This window comes from Diospyros lotus, chromosome 6 (genome assembly GCF_014633365.1).
Source record: "Diospyros lotus cultivar Yz01 chromosome 6, ASM1463336v1, whole genome shotgun sequence".
NCBI lineage: Eukaryota > Viridiplantae > Streptophyta > Magnoliopsida > Ericales > Ebenaceae > Diospyros > Diospyros lotus.
Genome location: NC_068343.1, coordinates 22,375,209 through 22,399,849, shown reverse-complemented (window position 1 = coordinate 22,399,849; position 24,641 = coordinate 22,375,209). Strand labels below are relative to the sequence as shown.

The following is a 24,641-nucleotide window of genomic DNA, read 5'->3' as shown; positions in this document are numbered from 1 at the left end:
TACAGGAAATCAAGGGGTCTTTCACGGGAATTGAAGAACACGAGGAGGAGGTGAGGAGCTTGCCTTTACACGGTCATTTTTGACCATTCTTGCACTCCCGCTGCGAAGTAAAACGTTTAATAACTATTAATAAAACCCGTGGCTCACACTAATTAAATTTAATCGTGTAATTTAAATAATTTAACCATCTAAAATCTCATGTAGGCACACCATAAATAAAACCCCAACGAGTCTTATATTTGATTTAAATTATATCACATCAATAACATCCTCAATATACCTATAATTAATTAATTAATATATAATATTAACAACTCACCAATATGCTTAGCTTATAAACATAGGAACATCTATATATATATATATTTGCTTAACAGCATAAACACATATCTTCACCAATAGGCTTACACGGCCAGGTATTCCTTAACTTTTCTTTTGTCCTAATTTCATTGCATTCACCCATGATTCACACTCACAGACTGATTACACATATATACATATAGATATATAAATTGGCACACGGCGCACTCACTGCAACACAAACCCTCACAATCAAATTAACATACACGCTCACCACTTGCACACAGTGCACTCGTGTAGATATATATATATATATATACTTACGCAACAAATTATTACACATAACATAGCATAATCATCCACAATTACTAGAATCAAACTTTTAAATAAATTCTAACCGAACAAAATTATTAATACATAATTATTTACTCACCGAGTAATTAATCCGTAATTAAATTTGACTTATTCCACAACTTCTACCGATTTTTCTCAAGATTTTCAGCCTCTACGCGACATCTTCTTCTTCCCCCGAGCTCTATGCTTCGCTCCCAATTTAATCTAAATTTTTAGTTTCAATTGAAGCAATTTATGGCAGCAAAATTGGTAGAAAAAACTTGGCCAATTTGGCCTTAAAAAGCGTGCAAACAGTGGGCGTGAGAAAGGTAGCTGCTGGGCGCACCAGCGCGCGCCACGTGGCCGCAGCTGGCTGCCCACCGCCTTGCCCAAAACGACACCGTTTTGGACAAGGTTTGGCTGAAAAATCAGCCCAAAACCCCCCCAGCGCGCGCGGGGTTTCGATCCCGCGTCGCCTGCCAGGCCACGCGCACGCGCAACCGCCCCCTCTACTTGCATCCTTCAACCATCTAATGCCTTTAATTAAATTTAAAGTGACTTTCAGTCACTTTCCAACTTTTACACCAACACCCACAGTTTTCCATTAATTACACACGCGCCCCCTCTTAATAATTTCCCTTACACCCGAATTTCCTTACATTGACACTTACACCCCAAAATTTCAGAAATTGCACTAATTTAATTTATTTTTCCACTTTCATAAATACTCCCAATTAAATAAGTATTTTCCCAAAATAACATAAATAAACCTTTTCTTAAATTTCTAAATTCCCAAATAAATTAATATTTCTTTTTAACCCACAAATATTCAATAATCACCACAAATAAAAATCAAATCAATATTTCTCTTAAACCCATAACTACAATAAATAATAATGATTAACTACTTTCAAATAATTTAATCAATTACATTAAATTTCTTATTTTCCTCAAAACGGCACAAACGTTAATTTTTCCTTAATTCCTCCAATTTTTCGTAATGACCTCACACTCTAAATTAATAATCTTTATTTATTTTTCCAATTTCCGGGATATTACAATTGTGAAGTTATAAAAGTTAAGTATGATCCTTGTAAAAGGCATTGGTTGTGACTAATACAGTTTTAAAAGCCATCTATTGTAAATGTTTGTAACTGAATTTGTTGTAAAAGCTATGTAAATAAGTTTGGTTGACTAAATCATTGGTAAGGAGTTAAGGTAGTGGAGTAGGCAGGTAGCCGAACTATTCTAAAATCTTGATGCGCTGCAATCTTTTAATTTCTCCTCACTTTCAATTTTAACCTGTTTGAGAATTTTTTAAAGGATAAAGCCTTAATTAACATCCTCTTAAATTAACTGTGGTTTATAGCTCTTGTAGCTAGTTATTAATGAGATATCCTTAAAGCTAGAGGTTATAGACTTATAAGTGGAAAAAAAAAGAGTTACGTGTATGGAATAAGATTACAAGCCTATATTGCTATCCCTACTCATCATTTCAATCACATATTGTCATTTCCATCGTCATTGTTAATGAACCAAATTCAACAAGTTATGAACAAGGATGTGATACAATTACTATTTTAATTTTTTTCAGATTTTTTCTTATTTTGTCTTCTCTCATAGCTCAAATGTCCCGCGTGTCCTTTGCTCACGGATGCAGGTGCTCTTGATATATATTGCTTATTTATGCATACATACGTACATATTTATGTGCATCTTATTATTTGGATATGCACTTAATTATTTATTCATTCATCTATTTATTTATTTATTTTTTTATTTAGTGTGTGTGTATATATATATTGAATATTACAATAGACTTATTAAATATGAGAGATTTCTAATATGACTCAATATTCACATCATCAGAAAACTTGAACAAAGAAAAACGAGATATATTATTAAGAGAGTCACTATTAGCAAACTATCATTTTTAGCGTCTCTCGCAATAGTATAACCTTGGCAAGTCTTTTACTACTAGAAAATGGGTCGGGCAAGTTCGCTCATGTTGGATCCAACTTAGTAAAGCTTGATACAATGGTTGTTTGAACACAATATGCATAACATATGAAAAGGAAAAGTAAATGTTATTTTCTCTTTCTCTCCCAAAAACAATAATTCTACTCTCGACTTAGGCATTTAAGTGGTGACTTTGTCAATGTCTTCCACACATGACCACACTCTTTGACCAATGATTCAACACACTGTTATTGTTGTACAATATTTTTTAATTAATGAGAAAATGCATTTGATGAAAAATCAAAATTAGAGTGAAAAATCAAAGGTGTTATTTTCATATTTCGAAACATGCACAAAAGGTTTTGGTTCAAAAATTCAAAAGTTTAAAAAATTTAAAATTTGTGTATCATGTTTCGAAACTTGTTATCTAAGTTTGAAAACCTTAGTAAAACATATTTCTATACATGTTTTGAAACTCTCTTGATAAGGTTTCAAAATATTTTCTAAGTATGCATGTCATATTTCAAATCTTTAATGGTATGTTTCGAAATACCTATGTAATGCATATGTTTCAAAATAAGGCTTTGGTTTATATTTTGAAACATACATGCTAGGTTTCAAAATCTTTGTCATTTCTATCAACAAGAGCAATTAAGAAAATTGAGATACAATTTATACATATATATATATTCTTTTAAAAGATTCTTAGATTTTTAAAATCCATCTTCTTAGAAAGCAAATTCAAATTTAAATTTGAAATATTTAAAATAATCTTAGTGGACAAAGATTCTGTCTAGCACTAAGTGTTATCTCAAGTGCAAGTCCAGCTATAAAAGTTTGATGTTTTGAAACATGGAGTATATATTTCGAAACCTTAGTGTAAATTTATGATGTATCAAAACCCATGAGCTTTGTTTCGGAACATGGATTTAAATCATGTCTCTAACGGCTAGAAACGGTCAAATTTTTATGCCTTGATATAAATAATAGGTGTTTGAGATGAAGAGATATATCAGATATACACATATACAAAAGCACAAGTGGTGATTAAAAGAAGTTGGTGAGCTCTCAAAGAAGATTTATATACATTCTTGTTGTGTGTTGAATATGTAAAGGAAAAGCAAGTGGAAACAATAAATCGTATCTTCTCTAGCTGTCCTCACCTCAAGCTAATATAAGAGGATTGTACAGCCACTGGTAAGGCATTCATTGTTACCAATTCATTGGGTTGTAAGTGTAAACTTCATTTACCTTATCATTTATTGTAAGGTTTGAGTTGAGCCTCAAAACTCATTGTGTACAAATGTTTAAAGATGAACCGTGGTAAAACTTTTATGGTGTGTTCACTAGTGAAAGTGATTGTGATTGAAAAAATCCTTAAAGTGGGAAGGCTTGAAGGTAGTAGACTAGGCGGGGTGCCGAACCACTATAAATCTCATGTGCCCTCAATTTATTCTTTTGTTTGCTTATTACTCATTGCTCAAACCTTTAAACGAATCATTATCAAAGTTTAAAACGAATTTTCTTAAAGCATAAGCATATATATAAAGATATATCTAAAAACATATCTTTGATCTCAAGCACCTTTGGTATACTCTTTCTTAAGCAAATTTCTTTTGTTAAAATTATTATTTCGAAATACAAGCTAAAAGATTTCAAAACAAACAAAATAAAAAAGTACATTTCAAAACATATATTTTATATTTCGAAACTTATAAAAACAAAGAAAGGTATATTTCAAAACATACAAAAACAGAAAGGTATATTTTGAAACATATATTGTATCTTTCGAAACATTCTAAAACAGAAACAATTATTTCGAAACATAGAGATTATATATCAAAACTTAGTTCTCTTTAATTAATCAGTGTTAGAACAAAAGAAAGATTTATGCGTATCCTAATTCACCCCCTTCTTGGGATATTTTTGTCATCATTGGAACTAACAACTACGGGCAAGAAGAAGAAAATTATAGCAAAGAATAGGAGAAAAGATAGGTGGGGAAATAATTTGGTTAAATCGTTATCCCTTTATTGATAGCAAGACTGAGCTTAATATACTCTCATCTGTTTGAGAGCTACAAACCAAGGAGAACCTCTCATAAAATAGGAAACAAGCAGCATGAAAATAGTAAGACATAACAATTGGGAGCAACCTAATGCTGCTCCAATTTTTGACTAAGTTATCAATAAAAAACATAAACTAAACCAACATAAAACATCAACCAAACCATGCATGCTTGCACGTTGAGGGAAAATATAATGCCCAACTTTTTCAAATACACAACGACATAAAATATAAGCTAACATCACCACGAGTGTTATGGAAACCCTTGCCAACGGAAGCATTGGATTGAACCTGAAAGCTTAACCAAAACTAGATAAAGGGTTTCCACTAGATTTTCTTTACAAGTACAAGAAACATAAAAGACTTTCAATACTCCAAAAGACACAACTTATCACTGTAGTACAACTGTAGAGCAACTTTATACTTATTACAAACTTGAGTACCCTAAATGCTATTTATAATACATCATTTGGGTCACATAATAAATTAAAATCCCAAAGCTAGCGAAGCTCCATCTCCTTGCCCACGCTTTGAACTGAAACCTGAAACACTCTATACTTCCAATATGCTTGGAACGTGGAACGTTCCAGGGGCATCAACCTAAGTTAGATATACATCTAAGTGAGTGAAACAGAAAAAGGAAATGTATGTGCGTGCAAATGCAATAATGCTATTATGAAATCCACCATGTGGTAGTAATGCCAGGGTATTGCAATCACCCTCGCAATCATCATAGTCACCCCTTGGCTCACCGTAAGAGCATGAGATCTTTCATGATGGCCCAACAACTAGCCACAATCACCAACACGAGTGTGATGTATGACAAAGCAGAATGAATATGCATAACCAAGGGAAAACATATCATGTAAGACACAAAGGCATGATATGCAAGTCAACACCCAAACCCAATGAAGCTAAAATGACCTGGATGTAGCAAAAGTATGCAAGAAACACTCACCTTGCTGGTTTGGCTTGTCGGTGCACTATTCCCAGCATTCGGGAATGGTTTTCTGCAAATATCACAAGTTTCGTAAACCAACTCAACATATTTTATATAGGGTTGTAGGTAACTAAAAAAGGGTTAACTCTGCAAAGTTGTAGGCCAAGAGGGGGGTCTCAGGCGCCCTCACACGCGACCAGCAGCAACTCAATTTTATGGGCTTTTCTCCTTTATTTTAACTCCGATTTAACCCTTGTTTGTTCCTTCACCTCCTTATTTCTTCCCTCTATAAGATTATAAAATAAAACGGAACTTACCTCGTTGTTTTCCAATGACTCGGGCCCAGATTCCAATGACACGCAGATTTCCTGATGAAACTCATATCTCATTTGTTTTTTGGGCAGAGTTTTCCTCATTCTTTGGCAAAGTTTCCTCTCTTAAAATCTCCTTCTTTTTCTCTCGTTTGCTGCCCCAAAATCATTCCCCCAAAGCCTTATATTTATAGGCAATTTCAACGAATCCAATTGCGCCACGTGTCGCGTTGGGATAAGAACTCATCATGAGATTTTTCATATTAAGCCATGTATTCATGGAGATTTGTGCATTCACATGGAGATTTGTGCTCCATCATTACACCATTTATCATTAAGCCACGTATGCATAGAGATTTGTGCATTCTCATGAGATTTGTGTCAATCATTACTCCTATAATCATTACACCCCTAATTATAAGATTTCAACCAATCCAATTGTGACACCTAGGGGGGACACTTGGCCATTCATGATTAGCCCATGGCTGAAATTTTGTTACTTTTGTGGTTATTACAGTTTGGTCCCTCAAAGTTTCCATAAATTGTATTTTTACCCCTTGTAACTTTGAGAATCTCACTTTTGGCCTTCAAAATGCTATTCTTTCATTTCCAATAATTCTTACAATGCTCCTTCACTTTTGGGTACCATTCTTGACTCCGAAATGATCTCCAATTATTTTTGAGAAATTACACTTTTGCCCAAAATTTCCTAAAATGCACTACATTTTGCTTGAAATTCATCCGTTCCTTCTTGAATCCTGAATCCATCTTATATTCTTTAAAAAAAAAAATTACTCCTATAAAAATCCCGGGTGTTACAGAAAATGTGTGGCCCCACCACCTATGTTGAATGAAACCGTAACACACATTTTTCTTAAGTATTTCTACAAACAAAAAAGAAAGATATGGGTTTGGATCAAGCTGTAAGGCAAGGAAAACTCTTTATGTGATTAATTGATAGGACTAATCACAATCCCAAAATTGTTGATTCAATCTCAATTAATATGCTTTCAAGTTCTAAAATGGAGATATCATCAAACACATGTTATCTCAAAGATAGATAAGCCAAATCACATTCCTTATCTCAAGCTAAACATTAATCAATAAGGGATCCTAGTAGGCCCCCACGGGCATGGCGCAACGGTAAAGTATAAGTAAGATAATAGAAATAGAGGTTCGAATTCTTGTGGTATCTTTGAATGCAGAATTATTGCTGGAAGACAATAGTAAGACTATAAGACAAGTTACCCATGTAGAGGCAGGGTCATAGTGTGCCCTGTCGCCCTTTCGGGGGCACCGTTCGCACGATATAAATGTAGGATCCACGGGAAGAATAGTTGTTTCTGGAAAGTCCATTCCAAGTGTGTATAGGTTGTGACCACATCTAAATTTACTTAGATGGCGAACTAGGGGGAGAGCCTACTCTTCCCAAAATTATTTGGACAAACCTTGGACACTTGGGTTATAAAAAAATAAGGGATTCTAGTAGACTATGAACTCTCAATCACACAAAAACTTGCCCACGTGACATATCTTGGTACTTTCACCTTTTTAAGATTAAGTTAATCATTATATGTAGTCTTGAGATATTTGGTACTATCCTATGTTTATGCACTTAGTCATCCAACATGCATTTAGGATTATTTTTGGACAGTCATAATAGTGTGTTTTATAAGCATTTGAAGTGCACCATTCAGAAATCTTACTTTAATAAATGCCTAACCAACAAGTCATAGTCCCGCAACTTGTCTAACTGATAAAATTATTATCATTATATGTTGATAAATTATATATAATTATTAAAAATATATTATATTATGGAAGCTAGAGGTGGTGAGGGCGGCAATGGAGAAGCTAGAGGTGGGAGCGGTGATGGCAATGAGGCTGGAGGCAAAGAGAAAGAGATAGAGGGAGGTAGCGACTGCGACAGAGGAGTTGGAGGTGGGAGGCGACAACGACAATGGGGCTGAAAAAGGCGCAATAGAGGTGACGAGAATGAGATGGATGGAAGCGATGACCACGATGGAGGGGATGGCCGTGACATAAGAGCGGAGGCAAGATGTGGCGATGATGATGACGAAAGAGAAGTTGGAGCAAGGTAGCGAATAAGATGGAGGTTAAGGGATGAAGGAGATGGATAAGGTTGAAAATATGATAATTGTTGGAGGATAAAATTGTAAAATACTTGATCAACTAAATAAGTTATGTATAATGTTTTGAGAAAAGTTGGGGGAAAACTTTTCTAAAACGTTGTCAAATAGCGTTTAAGTTCGATAGGGTTTAAACTTTTTAATTTTTAACAAACGTATAACTAAATAAATTATACAACGTTTAAGATTCACTGATAGCTTATAAGCAATCAAACACCTTTTAAATATTACAAATTTTACTAATCTTCTTTACATCATTAATAACATTATTATTTCTTTTAGATTTTAAAATAGAATCTAAACATACTTGTTATGTCCAAGAAAGTGAGCCTAACCCCAAGATAAGCCAAAGAGAAAAAAAAAACAAAAGAGGAAGCCCATAAATCCTTCCCCATAAAATTGTCCCTTGGAGATTCTCCTAGAGGCCTTTCTCGGGTATCTCCAAGAAACTCTCCTAATAGCTTTTCTTAAGTACTCACGAAAGACCCTTCTGGATATCCTAAAGAGACCTTCCTAGAAACCTCTCTCAGATCTAAGAATATGTCAAATCCACATTCAATTTCTCTACTTTGAAAATCCAAAACAGATGATCCGAAAGACATGGATGCTCTTCGATTTGTTAACTTCGACTTCTATAAATAAGAGTTTATTCATTTGATTGAGGTAAAATAAAAACTTTTTTCAAACTAAGATCTTCTTATTTCCTTATACTTTTCTAGAGATTAACTTAAGTATTGAAGGTCCTGCACGGAGACATCCTGTGCCCTTAACTACTTTCTTTTTCATAAGTCTCTCAAAGACTAGAAACTCAAAACAAATACTCTCCTGTAGTTTTAAATTTATTATTGTACTTAAACAATAATAATACTTTTCATAAGTATATTGTGAATGCTACTAGCGAAATAAATATATATTAATATGAAATGATAGGAGAGATATGATTAATTGATGGTCACACACCTTGGAATGTTAAATGAACTGGGTTGGTTGAATAAAAATAAAAATCTTTATATATATAAAAGTAAGATAGTCATTGCATATAGTTGACTCACATAGTTTTCCGCTTAAACTTTGCTAATATGTTTTTTTCTTTCTCAAGCTATTACTCTGCCTATATCCTTTTTTCGTTTCATATTTACACCAGCCAAACTTTGTCATTGAAGCCTTTCCTTTTGACTGCTTTTTCGTTAACCAACAATTCAATTAATTGAATACAACAGGTTCCAATGCATAAAAAAAAGAATTTGCATACATATTTTGGACTCTTTATGTATAGGCTAGAAAAAACACTTTTACTTATCATCAGAAATTCTTTCTTCATTGAATCGATTTCTCTACAAACTGTAACTGAAACCCAGTATTTGCCATAGCTCAAATTCTGCATATGCTAAGGTATGTTGACAACACTCGTGTGAATTAAACATAGTTGACTCACATAGTTTCCTGCCTAAACTATGCTAATATATATTTTTTTCCGAGCTATTACTCTACCTACATTCTCTTTCCGTTTCACATTTACACTAGCCAAACCGTGTCATTGAAGCCTTTCATTTTGACTGCTTTTTCGTTAACCAACAATTCAATTTATTGAATACAATAGGTTCCAATGCATCAAAAAATGAATTTGCATGCATATTTAGGACTCTTTATACTAGCCCAAAAAAACACTTATGCATATAATCAAAAATTCTTTCTTCATTGATCAAATTTCTCTGCAAACTATAACTGAAAACTAGTATTTGTCATGGCTCAGATTTTGCATTTGCTGAGATATGTTGACAACACTTACGCGAATTAGGCGTTCAAGATACAAGTCGTCCAAAAATGAGAAGTTTACAGTTATCATAACCAAAATGATGCGTCACTTTAGTGTTGTTTGACAGATATGTAAGTTTGGAAAACACTATTTTTTGTTGTTACCATGCACTTTTGTCGTCTTTGCCATATGTGCCACTTAGTTGTTGTTGTATTTATGATTTTTTTATTTTTTCCATCCACGTTTTTTTTTCTTTGTTGTATGTGCAAGTTTTGTAATGTCGGATTGCATCGATTGATGTGTGATACAAAGATGACATTCAAATTATATTTATCCTACGTAAATTTATTAGGAATAAAATAATTTGTAAAACATGTAATTGCTCACATTTTAATTTGTTGTTTCTCTTTCCTCACTAATTATAATGATTTTTTTCTTCTTTATACTGATTGCCATTATGATTGACGTCTCCAAAGTGGGTGTGAGTGTACTAATTGATGCTACAGAATTTCATAAAATTATGATTTGTTTAATTAGTACATGCTTAATAGTTTATTTATGCATGCTTGGAATAATATATATTGCATTAGAACATTACCAAAATATAAACAATATGTCATTTATCATGCGAATTGTTGTTCATCAATATATAATCTGTGCAATGTGTCATTTATCATGTTGTGTATGGGACGTGAATGCATGCAATGATCAAGAAAAACTTGATGCGTTACTTTGCAGATAAAATTGAAGAGCACAAGTTGTATGTAATGAAAAATTTCGTAGTTGATCATAATACTATGACATTCAAGACTATCACACATAAGTATGTGTTGAGTTTCATGAGAACTACTCAAGTGGCTGAGGTTGAAGATCAATCATTTCTTATTGAGATATATAAGTTCAAGCCTTTCTTCAAACTTTTGGCCAGTTCACAGTCTAAGGAAACTTATCTATTATGTGCATTTTTGACTCTTTTCTCAATTAATATTTTTCTACCTCTTTTTTTAGTCAATGTTTTTACTGCACTATTTTGTTTCATTTCCCAGTTAATTTCAGTCAATTTTTGTATGCACTATTCATCATTGTTTGCTTGCATCTATTTTTTATGAGATGCACTATTCTACAATTCTAATACGTTTTCATTTTGTCCATGTTGATCTCGAATTTAAAGATGTGATTGGCGAAGTCGTCGAGAAAGACAAAACTATAACTCAGTCATCTTCCGAATCCACTACAAAGTGTATTGATATTGTTCTTGAAGATTTGGAGTATGATCTTTTATTTTTTTTTTATCTGTCTTTAATATTTGTTTTTTTTTATCTTTTTTTGTTGCAAAATGTATCTTTATATAACCTATGTTGGGTATTTTATTTATATTATGTTTTGTTAGATATGTGGTCATTTTTTTTTTGAAGAAAAAACAGAATACTATGTACTCTTTGGGGTGACCATGTTGATCTGGTCAACAATTATCTTGAATCTACGTCAAACGAACTTGTGATTATGCTTATGCAATTGTGCTGTATGAAAAGTTACAATGGTATTGATTAAATGATTGTGATAGATTAACTTTGTCCTATTGTACAAGTTAATTGCCTCCAACGGGATTTTAGGTGGTTGAAATAATGAACATGCAACTGTGGAAATACCGGATGATATTTTGATACATTGGTTTAGTAGTATGATTGAATCGATTGTTGAGATCACTTACTTGTCGTTTTCAAACAACGTTGGTAATACATCCTACTTGCAAGGTAGGGCCATTCTTGCACCAACATCGGATGCCGTTGAATCTGTCAACGGTTTCTATTAGTGATTGTGAAGGAATGACATATTTCAGTTCAAATACGATTTGTAGGTCAAATACAAATGTTGATTTGTTGGAAGATCTTCATTCCACATAATTTTTAAACAGTATCAAATGTTCTGGTGTCTCTAACCACAAGTTGAGAATAAAGGTAGGTATTTTGGTTATGTTGTTGAGGAACATTGATTATACTGCCGGACTTTGCAATAGGACTAGGCTAATTATTACAAGACTTGAAAGTTATGCCTTGGAGGCTACAATATTGTCTGGTACTAATGCAGGGCATAAAGTGTTCATTATGAGAATATCGTTGATTCCGTTCGATACAAGGTTGCCATTCAAATTTCAACGAAGACAGTTTGCTCTAATTGTTTCGTACGCCATGACTATCAATAAGAGTCAAGGCCAGTCTTTGACCCATGTAAATTTTTTTTTTTTTTAAGAATCCTGTGTTTAGTTATGGGTAACTGTACGTTGCAATATCAAGAGTTACAAATCGCAATGAGTGTTAATATGTAATAAAGATGGAAAACAAACAATTTCAACCACAAATGTTGTATACAAAAAGTCTTCCAAAATTTACTTTAATCACATTGAAATAAAATTGTTGTTTCTTGACTAATTTATGTAATATATTAAATTTGTTATAATATCTATTTTATTTTTAAATTATTATTTTATACATATTTTTGTTGAATATTAAACCCTCGCACGGGTCGTGAACTAGTATTAATATGAAAAACACTATTTTGGCACCAAAAAAAAAAAACTACTTTTGCATTCCTATTTTTGTAAAAAAAACTTTATAAATACAAAATAACTCACCAAATGCCCTTTTTATTTTTTGTTTTAAATAAGTGACACACAAATAAAAACTAAAAAAAAAAAAGACTAATGTAATTTCTTTGCAATGCGATTTGCCCGGATCCTCTCTCTCTCTCTGGACATTCAAACACTTCGCCGATTTCCTCTCTCTGATTTCCTCTATCTCTCTCTCTCTCCTCTGTGCATTCTGGGAAGTGGGAGCCAAATGCTGCACAATAATGAGCAAACAGGAACTTATGCAGATCATATTCTGCATATATGGAATTGAGCTTGAAATGGTCTGTTTCGTGCTCCCAATCTTTCTTTCCACAGGGCTTCCGATAGTTAGATAATGGTTTCTAGCTCTCATCTTTTGCGGCTAAATCAATAAGAGGTATTTCGTTATGTCCATCTCCATACCTTCTTTCTGCCATAGAATTTTCAAGTGGGTTTCTGGATCGAAGCTTTGAGTTTCGACCGATGCATATTTTGCATTTTCGTCACTTGCAATTCTATTGAATCTGTTAATTATTATACCATTCCCTGATTTAGATCTGATGCTTTCCCACGATTCTTTGTTCTTCTTGTTTTTTTGAATTCTCTATGCATTTCCAAGCTAACAGACAAATTGGATTGTGCGTGTGTTTTGTTTTTGGGTTGGCTTTTACCTGTTTTGATAACTTGTTTTGTTTTTGGGCTTAAACAAGACCATGCAAGTTTTCTCGGTTTTTCTTTGGTTGTGGTGATTTCATTTGCATTGGGATATTGGTTTAATGAGATCAGCTTGGTTTGGCCCTGTTCTTTTATTTCTTTAGGCTTGGAACACTTCCATTTGTATTTTTAAAATATTCTTGAGTTCTAATTTATGAATTCTATAATTCCTGCACGTTTACAGCTTCAAACTTTGTATTTAGTGTACGTGACAAGAAGTTAAGCGTGGACAATGTATGGTAATTGTTATTGTAACTATCATTATTATTATCATTAACATTTTTCTTTCTTGTGACAATGGTGATGTATATCTGACTCAAAATCAAGATGGAAATGCATCTATGGGTTTCGAAGGATAAAGCATTGAGCCATAAAAGATCCCTCTTACACACATGCGTGCAATGAGCTACCATTATCATTTGTACGTGTGAAAGCTATGAACTGCACACACTGTTGTGCAGAAGGATCAACTTGAGTACTATATAAGTAACAAGTAACAGCCACGAGAACATACCCAAAAGAGTTAGCTCATGAATCGACAATTGAACTTGTTGGCCCTACTTATACAACCAAGTTATTTCTATGTAACCTCTAGCATTAAGATTAAATATTATCCTTCCTAGATTGTACATACTTGGAATTTGAGCTAGATTGTTTATCCCCACTTTGCAGGAGGCCTTGTTTCTAATTCTGTTGCTTTTAATGGAATAAGATTATATAGTTAATTGGGATTTCATCCTCATGATCTTCTCCCTTTATTGAATCAAAGGTTATATACGTTCCTAGGACTTTGTCCTTGGTATTTGTGCCTTTTATAAAATAAAGGCCAAATTCATGCTCAAGGCTAACTTTTCTGCTAATTTATTAACCTCACATGTTGTTTGACTCTCTTGCTTTTGGGTTTTGGGTTCTGTTGGAATCGAATTGTAACTGATGGGGATATGTTTCCTATTTTGATTCTAACGAGCAGATTCAGATTTAGATTAGGATTTATATGTTTTCTTGTTATTTTGATTTGTTTCCATTTTTAGATGATTATAGATATTATAGGATTTGGATTAAAATCATATTAGAGTTTAGATTCCTAATCATACTATAGTTAGGTTTAGTTTTGGCCTATAAATAGGGCTTGTTGTGTACTCTTTTATTGAGTTCTTGATTATTGAATACATTGGTATTAATTTCGTCTCTTGGCTATTCTCTCTCTTCTCTTCTTTTCTCTTGGCTTTACTTCTTCTTCTCAAGCTTCTTCTTCTTCTTCTTAGTCTCATCTCTTTCTTCCCCACTTTCTGCAATTCTTCATTGCTGTCCCACATCAGTAACCTTATGGAAAGATCCATGGCTGTTTACTGCAGGTCTGAATGCCTGAGGACTATTGGCATTAATAAACATGGCATTAGGTAAATACTCCAGAATTGATGGAAAAAAATCTTCAAGTTATTGTTCAACAGTGACTATTTTTGCATTTGTGGCCCTTGGCCTAGTTGGTGTATGGATGATGACATCGTCTTCGGTAGTTCCTGTTCAAAATATAGATATGTCCTCTCAGGATAACAAAAATGAGGTGTATGAACAAGCAAGTGTGAGCAATAATAGCAGCCCGAGAAATGAGAATAGCGAGAACAATAAGAGCAACCAAAGCAGTGAGAATAGTGAGAGCAATCCTTGGCAGTTTGAGGATAGCCATGGTAATTTAGCTGAAGATGCCGTGAAAGCAGACAACTTAAGTGCAGGTCAGAAGGGAAACAATAATTCTGATGAAAACCCTGACACTTCTGAAAAAGCCAGTGAGAATGCCACAGAGAGAAACCAAGAAGAGAAACCTGGAAATAAGCCAGTGAAGGTGAGTGCAGAGGAAGAGACTAAGTCAGAAGGTGTTAATAGAACAGAAACTGAAAATGGAGAAGGAAAAGTTGAAGATACGGAATCTAACATGGGGTACAAAGATTTTAAATCTGGTGAGACAGGAACAGACAGTAGCCATGATAACTCCCATGGACAAGGGGACTCTGAAGAGGTGTTAAACAACAAGAAATCTGATCCAGACGAGGGTGAGAAGGACTCAGATGAGAATCAGGATGAGAAAAAAGATGGTGATAAAGCATATAGCCAGACAAAAGAGGTTGAGCAAAATGAAAATAAGGAGCCAGTTCAAAGCTCTGAAAAGACAAAGACGGACAGTCAGGCCAAAGATCTGGCTCAGAGTGAGGTATTTCCTTCTGGGGCTGAGTCAGAACTTTTTAATGAAACTACAACTCAGAATGTGGCCTGGTCAACCCAGGCAGCAGAGTCAAGGAATGAAAAGGAAGCACAGAAGTCTCCTGAACCAAATCAAGAAACAGGCTACAATTGGAAAATCTGCAATGTCACTGCTGGGCCAGATTACATCCCATGCCTTGATAATTTACTAGCGATTAGGAACCTTCCAACTACCAAGCACTATGAACACAGGGAGAGGCACTGTCCAGAGGATCCTCCCACTTGCCTTGTTTTGCTCCCTGAAGGGTACCAACTTCCAATCAAGTGGCCTACTAGCAGGAAAAAGGTTTTACTTATTTGATTCTCAGTGTTCATATCCTCTTTCATACTTCTGTAGATATTAAATATTTGCTTGTGCAGGTATGGTACCACAATGTTCCCCATACCAAACTTGTCGAAATGAAAGGGCACCAGAATTGGGTCAAAATTAATGGTGATTACCTTACCTTTCCCGGTGGTGGGACCCAATTTAAGCATGGTGCTCTTCATTATATTGATTTTATACAAGAAGTAAGTACTTTTGAACCTTGTTATCTGATTGCATCAACTCATCTCTCTCTCTCTCTCTCTCTCACACACACACACACACACACACACACACACATAAATATAATTTTCTTTTGATTTTGCATGTTTGATGTCATTCCAAGTTTTACACTAGAGCTTACTTTTTGCCATAGCATTGTTTCTTGTTGGTTACATTGCCTGTTTACTCTATTTCATTTTTGTTGCTTGGAGAGGAAACCTGAATAACTCCTTTTCCATGTAATTGGAGTTATATGTGAACATATTATATTCCTGAATTTATTTTGTTTATTTATTGAGAATTTAGCCGTGTAAGTCAAATTAGAAAATTAACTCTTGAAAGATCCACAAACTGTTCCTTCCAAATGGTGCCACATGGCAATCATTAATATAGCAAAAGTCATGGATTAGCACTCTTCCCCTTGAGGCTTAAATGCAGCTCGGACACCCTTGGCTTGGCTAAAGACTCATCTCCTGGAGGTTGGTGCATTCCACTCGGCTGATCTCATATTAATTCTATCCTGCCCAATCAGGGGCAAACCACACAGTCAAGCTGCTAGACTTGAGACCCTACTTCCATTTGAAGCACACTCCCCTTTAAGTCTAACCCTCGCAGGACATTTCCCCTAGATCTAGGATACATTAGGATCTGGGGAATCTCTCCTCATGGGACCTTGAGGGCTTGTGACTTGAGAGCTAGAAACTAAGGCATTCTTTTGCGTGCTTGGCCCTCTTAGGGCTCTCACTCTTCAACAAATAGGAGAGAAAGAGAAAGAAAGTTGCAAGGTGGACCCCCTGTTTAGGATGGCCACCTAATTATGTGTCTTCTGTAAAAAAAAAAGAAAAAAAAGCATGCTTCTTTGGAGATGATGGCTGTTGACAACCCTTTTTCTTTGAACAACTAGTCAACCTGTCATTTAGTTGAGCCCTGGAGAGTAAGCTGCCTGGCCTTTAGGAAGGATCAGTCCCCGAGACCTTCTTAGACCAGCCTTCTATACAAGGCATTGTTGTATGTCTAGGGCCCTTTAGTCTCTTTGGAGGATACTCCTGTTGACTTTCCATTTCCTCTTTCTTTCTCCTATCTCTCTTCATTGCTTAAGCTCCACCATTTCCTCACTTTTTGATGATATTTAATCTCTTTTTTTCTGCACTGAACCATGCTAGGGATAGTAGTGTTTGTTATGCATGACAGCTATTCATCACTTTTGTCCACTTCAACTTCACTAGGGATAGTAGTGTTTGCTGAACATGCCACTCAGGAAAGTTGATACCCTACCTCTTAGACATAGCCACAGTTTCCCAAGCCTTCCATTGGTGGATCCCTTTTACACTTATGCGATTGACCAATTTATGCTTAAGGGAATTGCCAAGTCCCTCGTGGGCAAGACATGCACTTGGTATATGCTCCAAAATCTATATCCTCTTGGCAAGATATGGTATAAAAATTTTATGCCAGGTTCTTATGAAGACAAGCACCTTACTAATTTGCATCTCCTTATAGACTTAGAGGTGGTAAAATCCCCTTTCTTACATCAGGCTATTATAAGAAAAGCTGGTGGACATTCAAGAGAACCTACTTCTATTTATTAATAAAAAAGGACTGATTTTAGAGGAGCACTTCATTGAGATCTACATTAAAGGGATGCAATTCAAATATAAATCCACGTCATTAATCATAATTTCAACATTTTCTCTAGCTTACTAGAGGCCGCTTGAAACTTAAGTGAGAACGTAAGGCCAATGCCTTGCCCCTTTTCTTCCACTTTCAGGCTGCAAGCTTGTCATCTAGGAAGCATTTTGCTCATTGTGAACTCATAGTAATGTGGGTAGGGAAGTCCTCGTTGCAGCAATGGTGATAGGGCAAAAGAAATATTATCAATAAAACCCTTCTCCCTATATTGCCTTGCTCGTTGCATGGGTCGCAGATGATTAAGTCATGTTGTTCGAACTGAAGAAAGCACAAAGCTTATGAGGTTAGTCTTACTCTAATAAGTGTGCATACCATTGAATTGTGAAGCATCTCACCAAAGACTTCTTGTCATGTAAATTTTTTTTCAAAAGAAATGCTGCCACTCTTGAATTACGGAGATGTTAAAAAGGATCCCCAGTTACACCACAGGCACAGAGGCAGTGAAAAGATTGTCATTATGTTGTCTCATCATGACGAGCTTGTAGAAATTCCTATTTCCATGTAGTCTAAACCTTATTTGGAACAAATCCCTTAACTTCTAGCATTGCCTTTCTGCTACCCTCTAAAGTTCTATTAAATTCTTGCTTTGCTTTCTTTAGTAAACTTGGTTTTCTTGTAATAAGGCCATAAGGATATCCTCTGAGCAGTTGAGCGAAATGGTGAAGAGTGCTGAATGTAAAAGGCTCAATTTAGCAATTCCCAAAGGAAATCACCTCCTCATCTCCTTCATGGAAGCTAACAAGTTTATAATCTTTCCTCATAATAGGCCACGTACGACCCAGTGTTGATTGGGAGATTTGAATTCCACAGTGAATTCTTAGATAGAGGTGTCTTTCTCAATATTTTTCATTTTATAGCTCTTGGCCTTATTTTAATCAAAATTTGATCTAGTTAGGGACCCTATTACCACAATAAGGCCCAATAGTCAAAGTTAATAAACCTTGAGATGTGATATCTCTTAAATTTATACGAATAAATGAAGGGGAAAAAACTGAAACTTCAAGAGTTGACTGTAGGGAGAGTTGATGTGCATGAAGGGAGAGTTGACCATCAATTGACTTTTGATCAACTTAGGGAAGTAGATAGATCAAAACTCAAGTGAGCAGTTGAATTAAAAGTCAAATTTGGGAGACTAAATGAAGATATAATTTATTGAATTTTTGGATGTTATTAGGCTTAATGAGGGGCTTCTAATGACATAAGAATTAATTTTGGTTGAGATTTGTGGAGGTTGAATTAGAGGCTAATCAAAGTGATTAAGAGTAAATAAAGATGGTTAAGGAACCTCCAGCTTTCTCCAACAATATGAAATGAGGAAGAGACTTCTAGAATAGGAATTAAAAAAAAAATCAATCATTTGACACTACTAGAGTGTGCTTATAATGACTACTACCACTCTGGTCTCCGGTATAGGAATGACTTTGTACGAAGCTTTTTATAAAGGAAGTGTCACTCACCATTATGTTGGGTAGATATAGAGCATAGCAAGTTGCTCGAACCAAAGTTGGCATGAAAAAGAAAGTGTGAGTTTTGAAGTTAAGATAAAAGGACCTAAAGTAGGCAAAAAGCTTACACAAATAATCATTGAAGAAGTTTGGAATTTGAGGTGGGTGATCACTTATTCCTAAATATTGTACCTTGACAAGGAGTTCATAGATTTGAAAAATGGAGGAAGTTGAACACTGCTGGTTCCCGAAGGAAGAAATAAGGAAACTTTGGCTAGCATCTCAAAGAGAGTTGTTAGTCAAACTATCCTTTAGAAGCCAATCATATCTTCAGTTTTTTGGAAATTTCTAATTCAATGTTTAGGAAACTTCCTATTTGTGTATAGTCATCAGCCTTTGTAATCTTTCTTATGTTGTACATTCCTCATCACTATAAGAGGACTTGTATTTTGTATGTATGAAGTAATGAAGAATATAATCCAATCAAACGATTGTGTGCCTTCATTGCCATGGTATTGTTTTTAGTTTGATTCTAGTTTATTAGCCATTAATCTCCTCTACCATATCAGAAATTTCAGAAACCACTCCTCCTATGACAACATGAGATGTTGTTCTGTTTGATCCACCTACAGGAAACACCTTAACCAGTGAATTACCAGGAATGCATCATTCCTATCGTCTTGACGGTAGAAACTATCTACATTAGTCTCAACTTGTGCGAAGGTTCTTGAAAGGTTGAGGGAATATAGCTCATTTGACTGAGCCAGCCCCCAAGACCTCGGATTTAGGTTTTCTTGCATGGGATATTGAGGATTCAATGATCATGTCTTGGCTTTGGAGTTCAATGCAGCCTTAGGTAAGCAAGAATTATATGTTCTTATCTTCTGCTAAAAAGAGATTTGGGACACTGTGAAATGTACTTATTTTAAGGTGCAAGATGCTTCTGTAATATTTGAAATTAAAACAAAGATAAGTAGTGCGAGGCAGGGGTCTTTGACAATCACTAAGTATTATAATAAGATCAATGGATATTGGCTTAAATTAGATCACTATCAGGATATTAAGATGGTGTGCAGTGAAGATGCAACTACCCTTACTTCTATATTTGAGGGGGACAAAATCGTTGAGTTTTTGGCTAGTCTTGATGCTGAGTATGATCAAGTGAGAGTGCAGGTTCTTGGAAGAGAAAAACTTCCATCACTTAATGAAGTGTTTTCTATAATCCGTAGTGAGGAATATAGGAGGATAACCATGTTCAATGAGGCTAATCCTGAGAGATCAACAATGTTAACTAACAAGATGGATGGCTCTTGGTTCAAGTCTTAACAGGGAAGGAATGATCCACATCCTAGACCACAAAGCCGAGAGGGTTTGTGGTGTTCATTTTGCAAGAAATCTAAGCATACCAGGGAATCATGTTTCAAGTTACATGGAAAAGAGGCAGTTTTGAATAAGATGGGTGGTTTTAGGAATCTACAATCCAGAAATCAAGCATAGGCTTATAATATAAACGGGGAGGAAACCATCATCAAGAAGGCGGATCTAATTACAACTTCTGAGTTAAGCCAACAGAATGTTGATGAAATCAATAAGCTAAAAAGCTTTCTGAAAACCATTCAAGATGGCACCTGCTCACTGGCATAAGCAGGTACTTTGGTTTTCATTCTGAATCTTTTACTGCCTTGCATGCTATTAGGAATGATTTATGGATCCTAGACTCAAAAGCTACTGACCATATGTCTTATAACCTAAATGTGTTTGAATCCTATAAACCAAATGAGTGTTTCCAAGAAAATAGCAGTAGCCAATGGTAATACAATTCCTATAATAGGTCAAGGCAATGTTATTCTCAATTCCTCATTACCTGTACAATAGGTTTTTCATGTTCCTAATCTTTCTACCAATTTAATCTCTGTTCATCAGCTCACCAAAGACCTTAATTGCCGTGTTATTTTCTCTCTTCATACATGTGAGTTTCATGCATTGAACACATGGATGATGATTGGTGCTGCTGAGGAACGGAATGGGTTGTACTACTTGAAGAAAAGCAATGTTTTCACTAAAGGGGATCAACCTATCCTTGCCTATTCATCACAACCTACTCTTATGACCAAGATATGGCTTCAACATTATCGTTTAGGACATCCTCCTTTTAGTTTGTTGCGGTCTATGTTTCCTACTTTATTTAGGAGTTTAAGTGTCACTGATCTTCATTATGATGTGTGTGAATTTTCTAAGCATCATAGAGTTTCTTATCCCATCAGTAATAAATTGTCTTCTATTCCATTTTCTTTGACACATTCTAATGTTTGGGGGCTATCTAGAATTCCTAATTGTTCTGGGGCTAGATGGTTCATATCTTTCATTGATGATTGTACAAGAATGACTTGGGTATATCTCTTAAAGGATAAGGTTGCTATTAACACTGTTTTGCCTATATTCCATAAAATGATTTCTACCCAATTCGGACCACACATTAAAAGATTTCGTACTGATAATGCAAGAGATTATTTTAATCACTACCTGCATCTATTTTTCCAGTAGGAAGGGATTGTCCATGAGTCATCTTATGTGGATATTCCTCAACAAAATGGGGTGGCCGACAGGAAAATGCGGCATCTACTTAATGTTACTAAGGCTCTTCTCCATCATCATTCTGTTCCTAAACTTTTTTGGGGAGAAGCAGTCTTAACTACTTCATAACTGATCAATCGGGTTCCTTTTAAGCTCTTAAATCATCAAAGTCTATTCCAATGTTTGTCCTCCTATTTCCCTGATGTTGGTTTTCATACCTCCCTTCCTTTAAAAGTCTTTGGTTGTGTGTCTTTTTGTAGAGGAACCCTAGGTATAGATCGGAGACATAACACGAGAGAGAGAGTTAAAAAATACCTTGAGCAGAACTTTTATTCAGGAATCACAAAAATGAAAGTTACATATACAAAATGACTGTGAGCTACTTATATAGACGTCTCGCTTAACGGAAAGAAGAATACCGCCTATACTAGAAAGCATCATTAATCAGAACATAACAACAGCTGCCAAATACATCAATTAAACATAAACATAACAACAACAACAAATTGTTATAACAAACTAACAACAAATTGTTATAACAAACTATTAGATGCTTCCACACTCCCCTTCAAATCAGACTCCTAAGAATTCAAGAAATTTGTGGATGAAACTATAGCAGTTGTAGCAGTCTTTAAATCAGCACACACAGGTGACACTTTTAGACTAAGTCTCTTACACAAAAACTCAAATTGGTCTCTAGGTAGTCCTTTAGTAAGAATATTTGCCACTTGATCAGAAGTTGGAACATATCTGATTTCTACTTCACCACATTCAACTTTCTCTTGGACATCGATTTCAACATGCTTTGTCCTAGAGTGAAACACTGGATTTTCTGCCATGCTCTTACCACCCAAGTTATCACTCCATACGATTGGAGTGGACACACAAGGATATCCCAACTCAACAAATAAGGATTTCAACCACATAAGTTCAGTCACACCAATAGCAATTGCCCGATATTCAGCCTCTCCATCAGATCTAGCAACAACAGACTATTTATTGGAACCCCACACAATAAGATTTTGGCTAAAATATACACAAAAACCACTAGTAGAATGCTTAGTGACCTTGTAGCCAGCATGATCTGCATCTGTGTAAGTCACTAAAGACAAGTTATTCAATGAAGGAGTAAAGACCAAACCCATACCAATAGTGCCTTTAAGATACTGAAATAACCTCTTACATGCTGACCAGTGTTGAGACTTAGGACTAGACAAGAATTGAGTCAACTTGTTCATTGTAAATGCTATATCTGGACTTGTATAAGTGAGATATTGCAGTGAACCAATTAAAGTTCTATACAAAGATGGATTAGGAAAAGGATCCCCACCATCAGTTAACGAAACTCCAGCAGCCATAGGTGTGCTGCATGGCTTACAATTTTGCATGGCTATCTTTTTCAACAAATCAACCACATACTTAGATTGAGTAAGATAAAGACCATTGCCATCCCTATAGGCTTCAAACCCTTGAAAATAATTCACAGAACCTAGGGTCTTGAGAGTGAATTATGTGTCCAAATCATGAATGCAAGAACGAAGAGCTACTGAATCCGATCCAGTGAGCAGTATGTTATCAACATAGACTAGAAGAAAGAGTGCATAAGTAGCTGTCCTTTTAATAAACAAGGATGCATCTGATATAGACCTGGCAAAATCCCAAGATTGTAAGGCAGCTCTCAGTTTTGAATACCAAGCTTCAGGGCCTGCTTTAGTCCATAGAGTGACTTATTCAACCGACACACATGAGCAGGAGATTGATTATCTACAAAGCCTTTAGGTTGAGCCATATAAACAGTTTCAGTCAAGTCTCCATTAAGAAATGCATTGTTAACATCCACTTGTTATATATCCCAACCAAAATTTACTACTAATGAGAATAATACTTTGATAGTGGGGGACTTAACCACTGGACTAAAGGTCTCTGCATAGTCCACACCAGGTGTTTGATGAAAGCCTTTGGCCACCAATCTGGCCTTATATTTTAGAATTGATCCATTGGCATTGTATTTCACTCGGAACACCCACTTACAACCAACTAAGTTCATATCCTTTGAAAAGGGAACCAAATCCCAAGTATGATTCCTTTGCAAGGCTGAATACTCTTCTTCCATGGCCTTAACCCATTGTGAGTCTAAAAGAGCCTCACGAATGAAACCAAGTTCAATGTTACTCACTAAGGCATGAGGTGAAGAGGTACAAGTTGTTTGGCTTTAGACCTGGTGAACATAGGATGAATTGAAGGGGCTGGAACAATTTTGTTTTTGGACAAAGGAGAAATAATGGTTGGTGATTGAGTGGGTAAATGCTGTAACGTAGATGAAGTAGAAGGAGTTGTGGCCTGAGAACTAGTAGTTATAGATGGAGTGCTAGTCTTATTTGAGGCCAGAAGGGACTGTGCTACTTGAGGACATTTTAAAGAAATAGGAGAAGTAACAATAGGTTGAAGAAAATCAGTAGAATACCCCAAAGATGATGATGACACAACTTTAGGAGTAGAAGAAGGACTAGGAAACAGAGTAAGAAAAGGAAACTCATTAGCATTAAATTTTACATTCCGAGACACATACACTCTCCCTAATGGATGCAAGCATCTATTGCCAGCTTGAGTATATCCAATAAAGATACATTTTGTGGAATGAAAGTTAAACTTGTGCTTGTTGTAGAGACGAAGATAAAGGAAGCAAGCACAACCAAAAGGTTGCAACAACTGATAGTTAGGTGGCTTTTGATAGAGTGATTCAAAAGGTGTGTTGTACTTAATAGGTGAAGCAGGAAACCAATTTATCAAGTGAACAGATGTATGAAAGGCTTCCACCCAAAATTTTAAAGGCATTTGGGCATGAGATAACAAGGTTAGACCCATTTTGGCTATGTGTCTATACTTTCTTTCTGCCACCCCATTTTGTTGATGTGTGTGTGGACATGTAAATCTTAGTTGAATACCATTGGATTGAAGAAAAGGTAAGAATGCTTTAAACTCCCCCCCCTGTCAGTTTGTAAGGTTCGAA

General features: G+C 35.3%; 1 protein-coding gene across 1 annotated transcript in view; it reads left to right on the top strand.

Moving 5' to 3' along the window:
- Positions 1-12,523: 12,523 nt before the first annotated feature.
- LOC127804038 (probable methyltransferase PMT26) overlaps positions 12,524-24,641 on the top strand; it is a 30,983-nt gene continuing 18,865 nt past the window's right edge. The window contains exons 1-3 of the mRNA XM_052340746.1: positions 12,524-12,821; positions 14,494-15,683; positions 15,758-15,907. Of these exons, the coding sequence (XP_052196706.1) occupies positions 14,529-15,683; positions 15,758-15,907 (1,305 nt within the window). The 5' untranslated portion in view covers positions 12,524-12,821; positions 14,494-14,528. The remainder of the gene's footprint in view (positions 12,822-14,493; positions 15,684-15,757; positions 15,908-24,641) is intronic.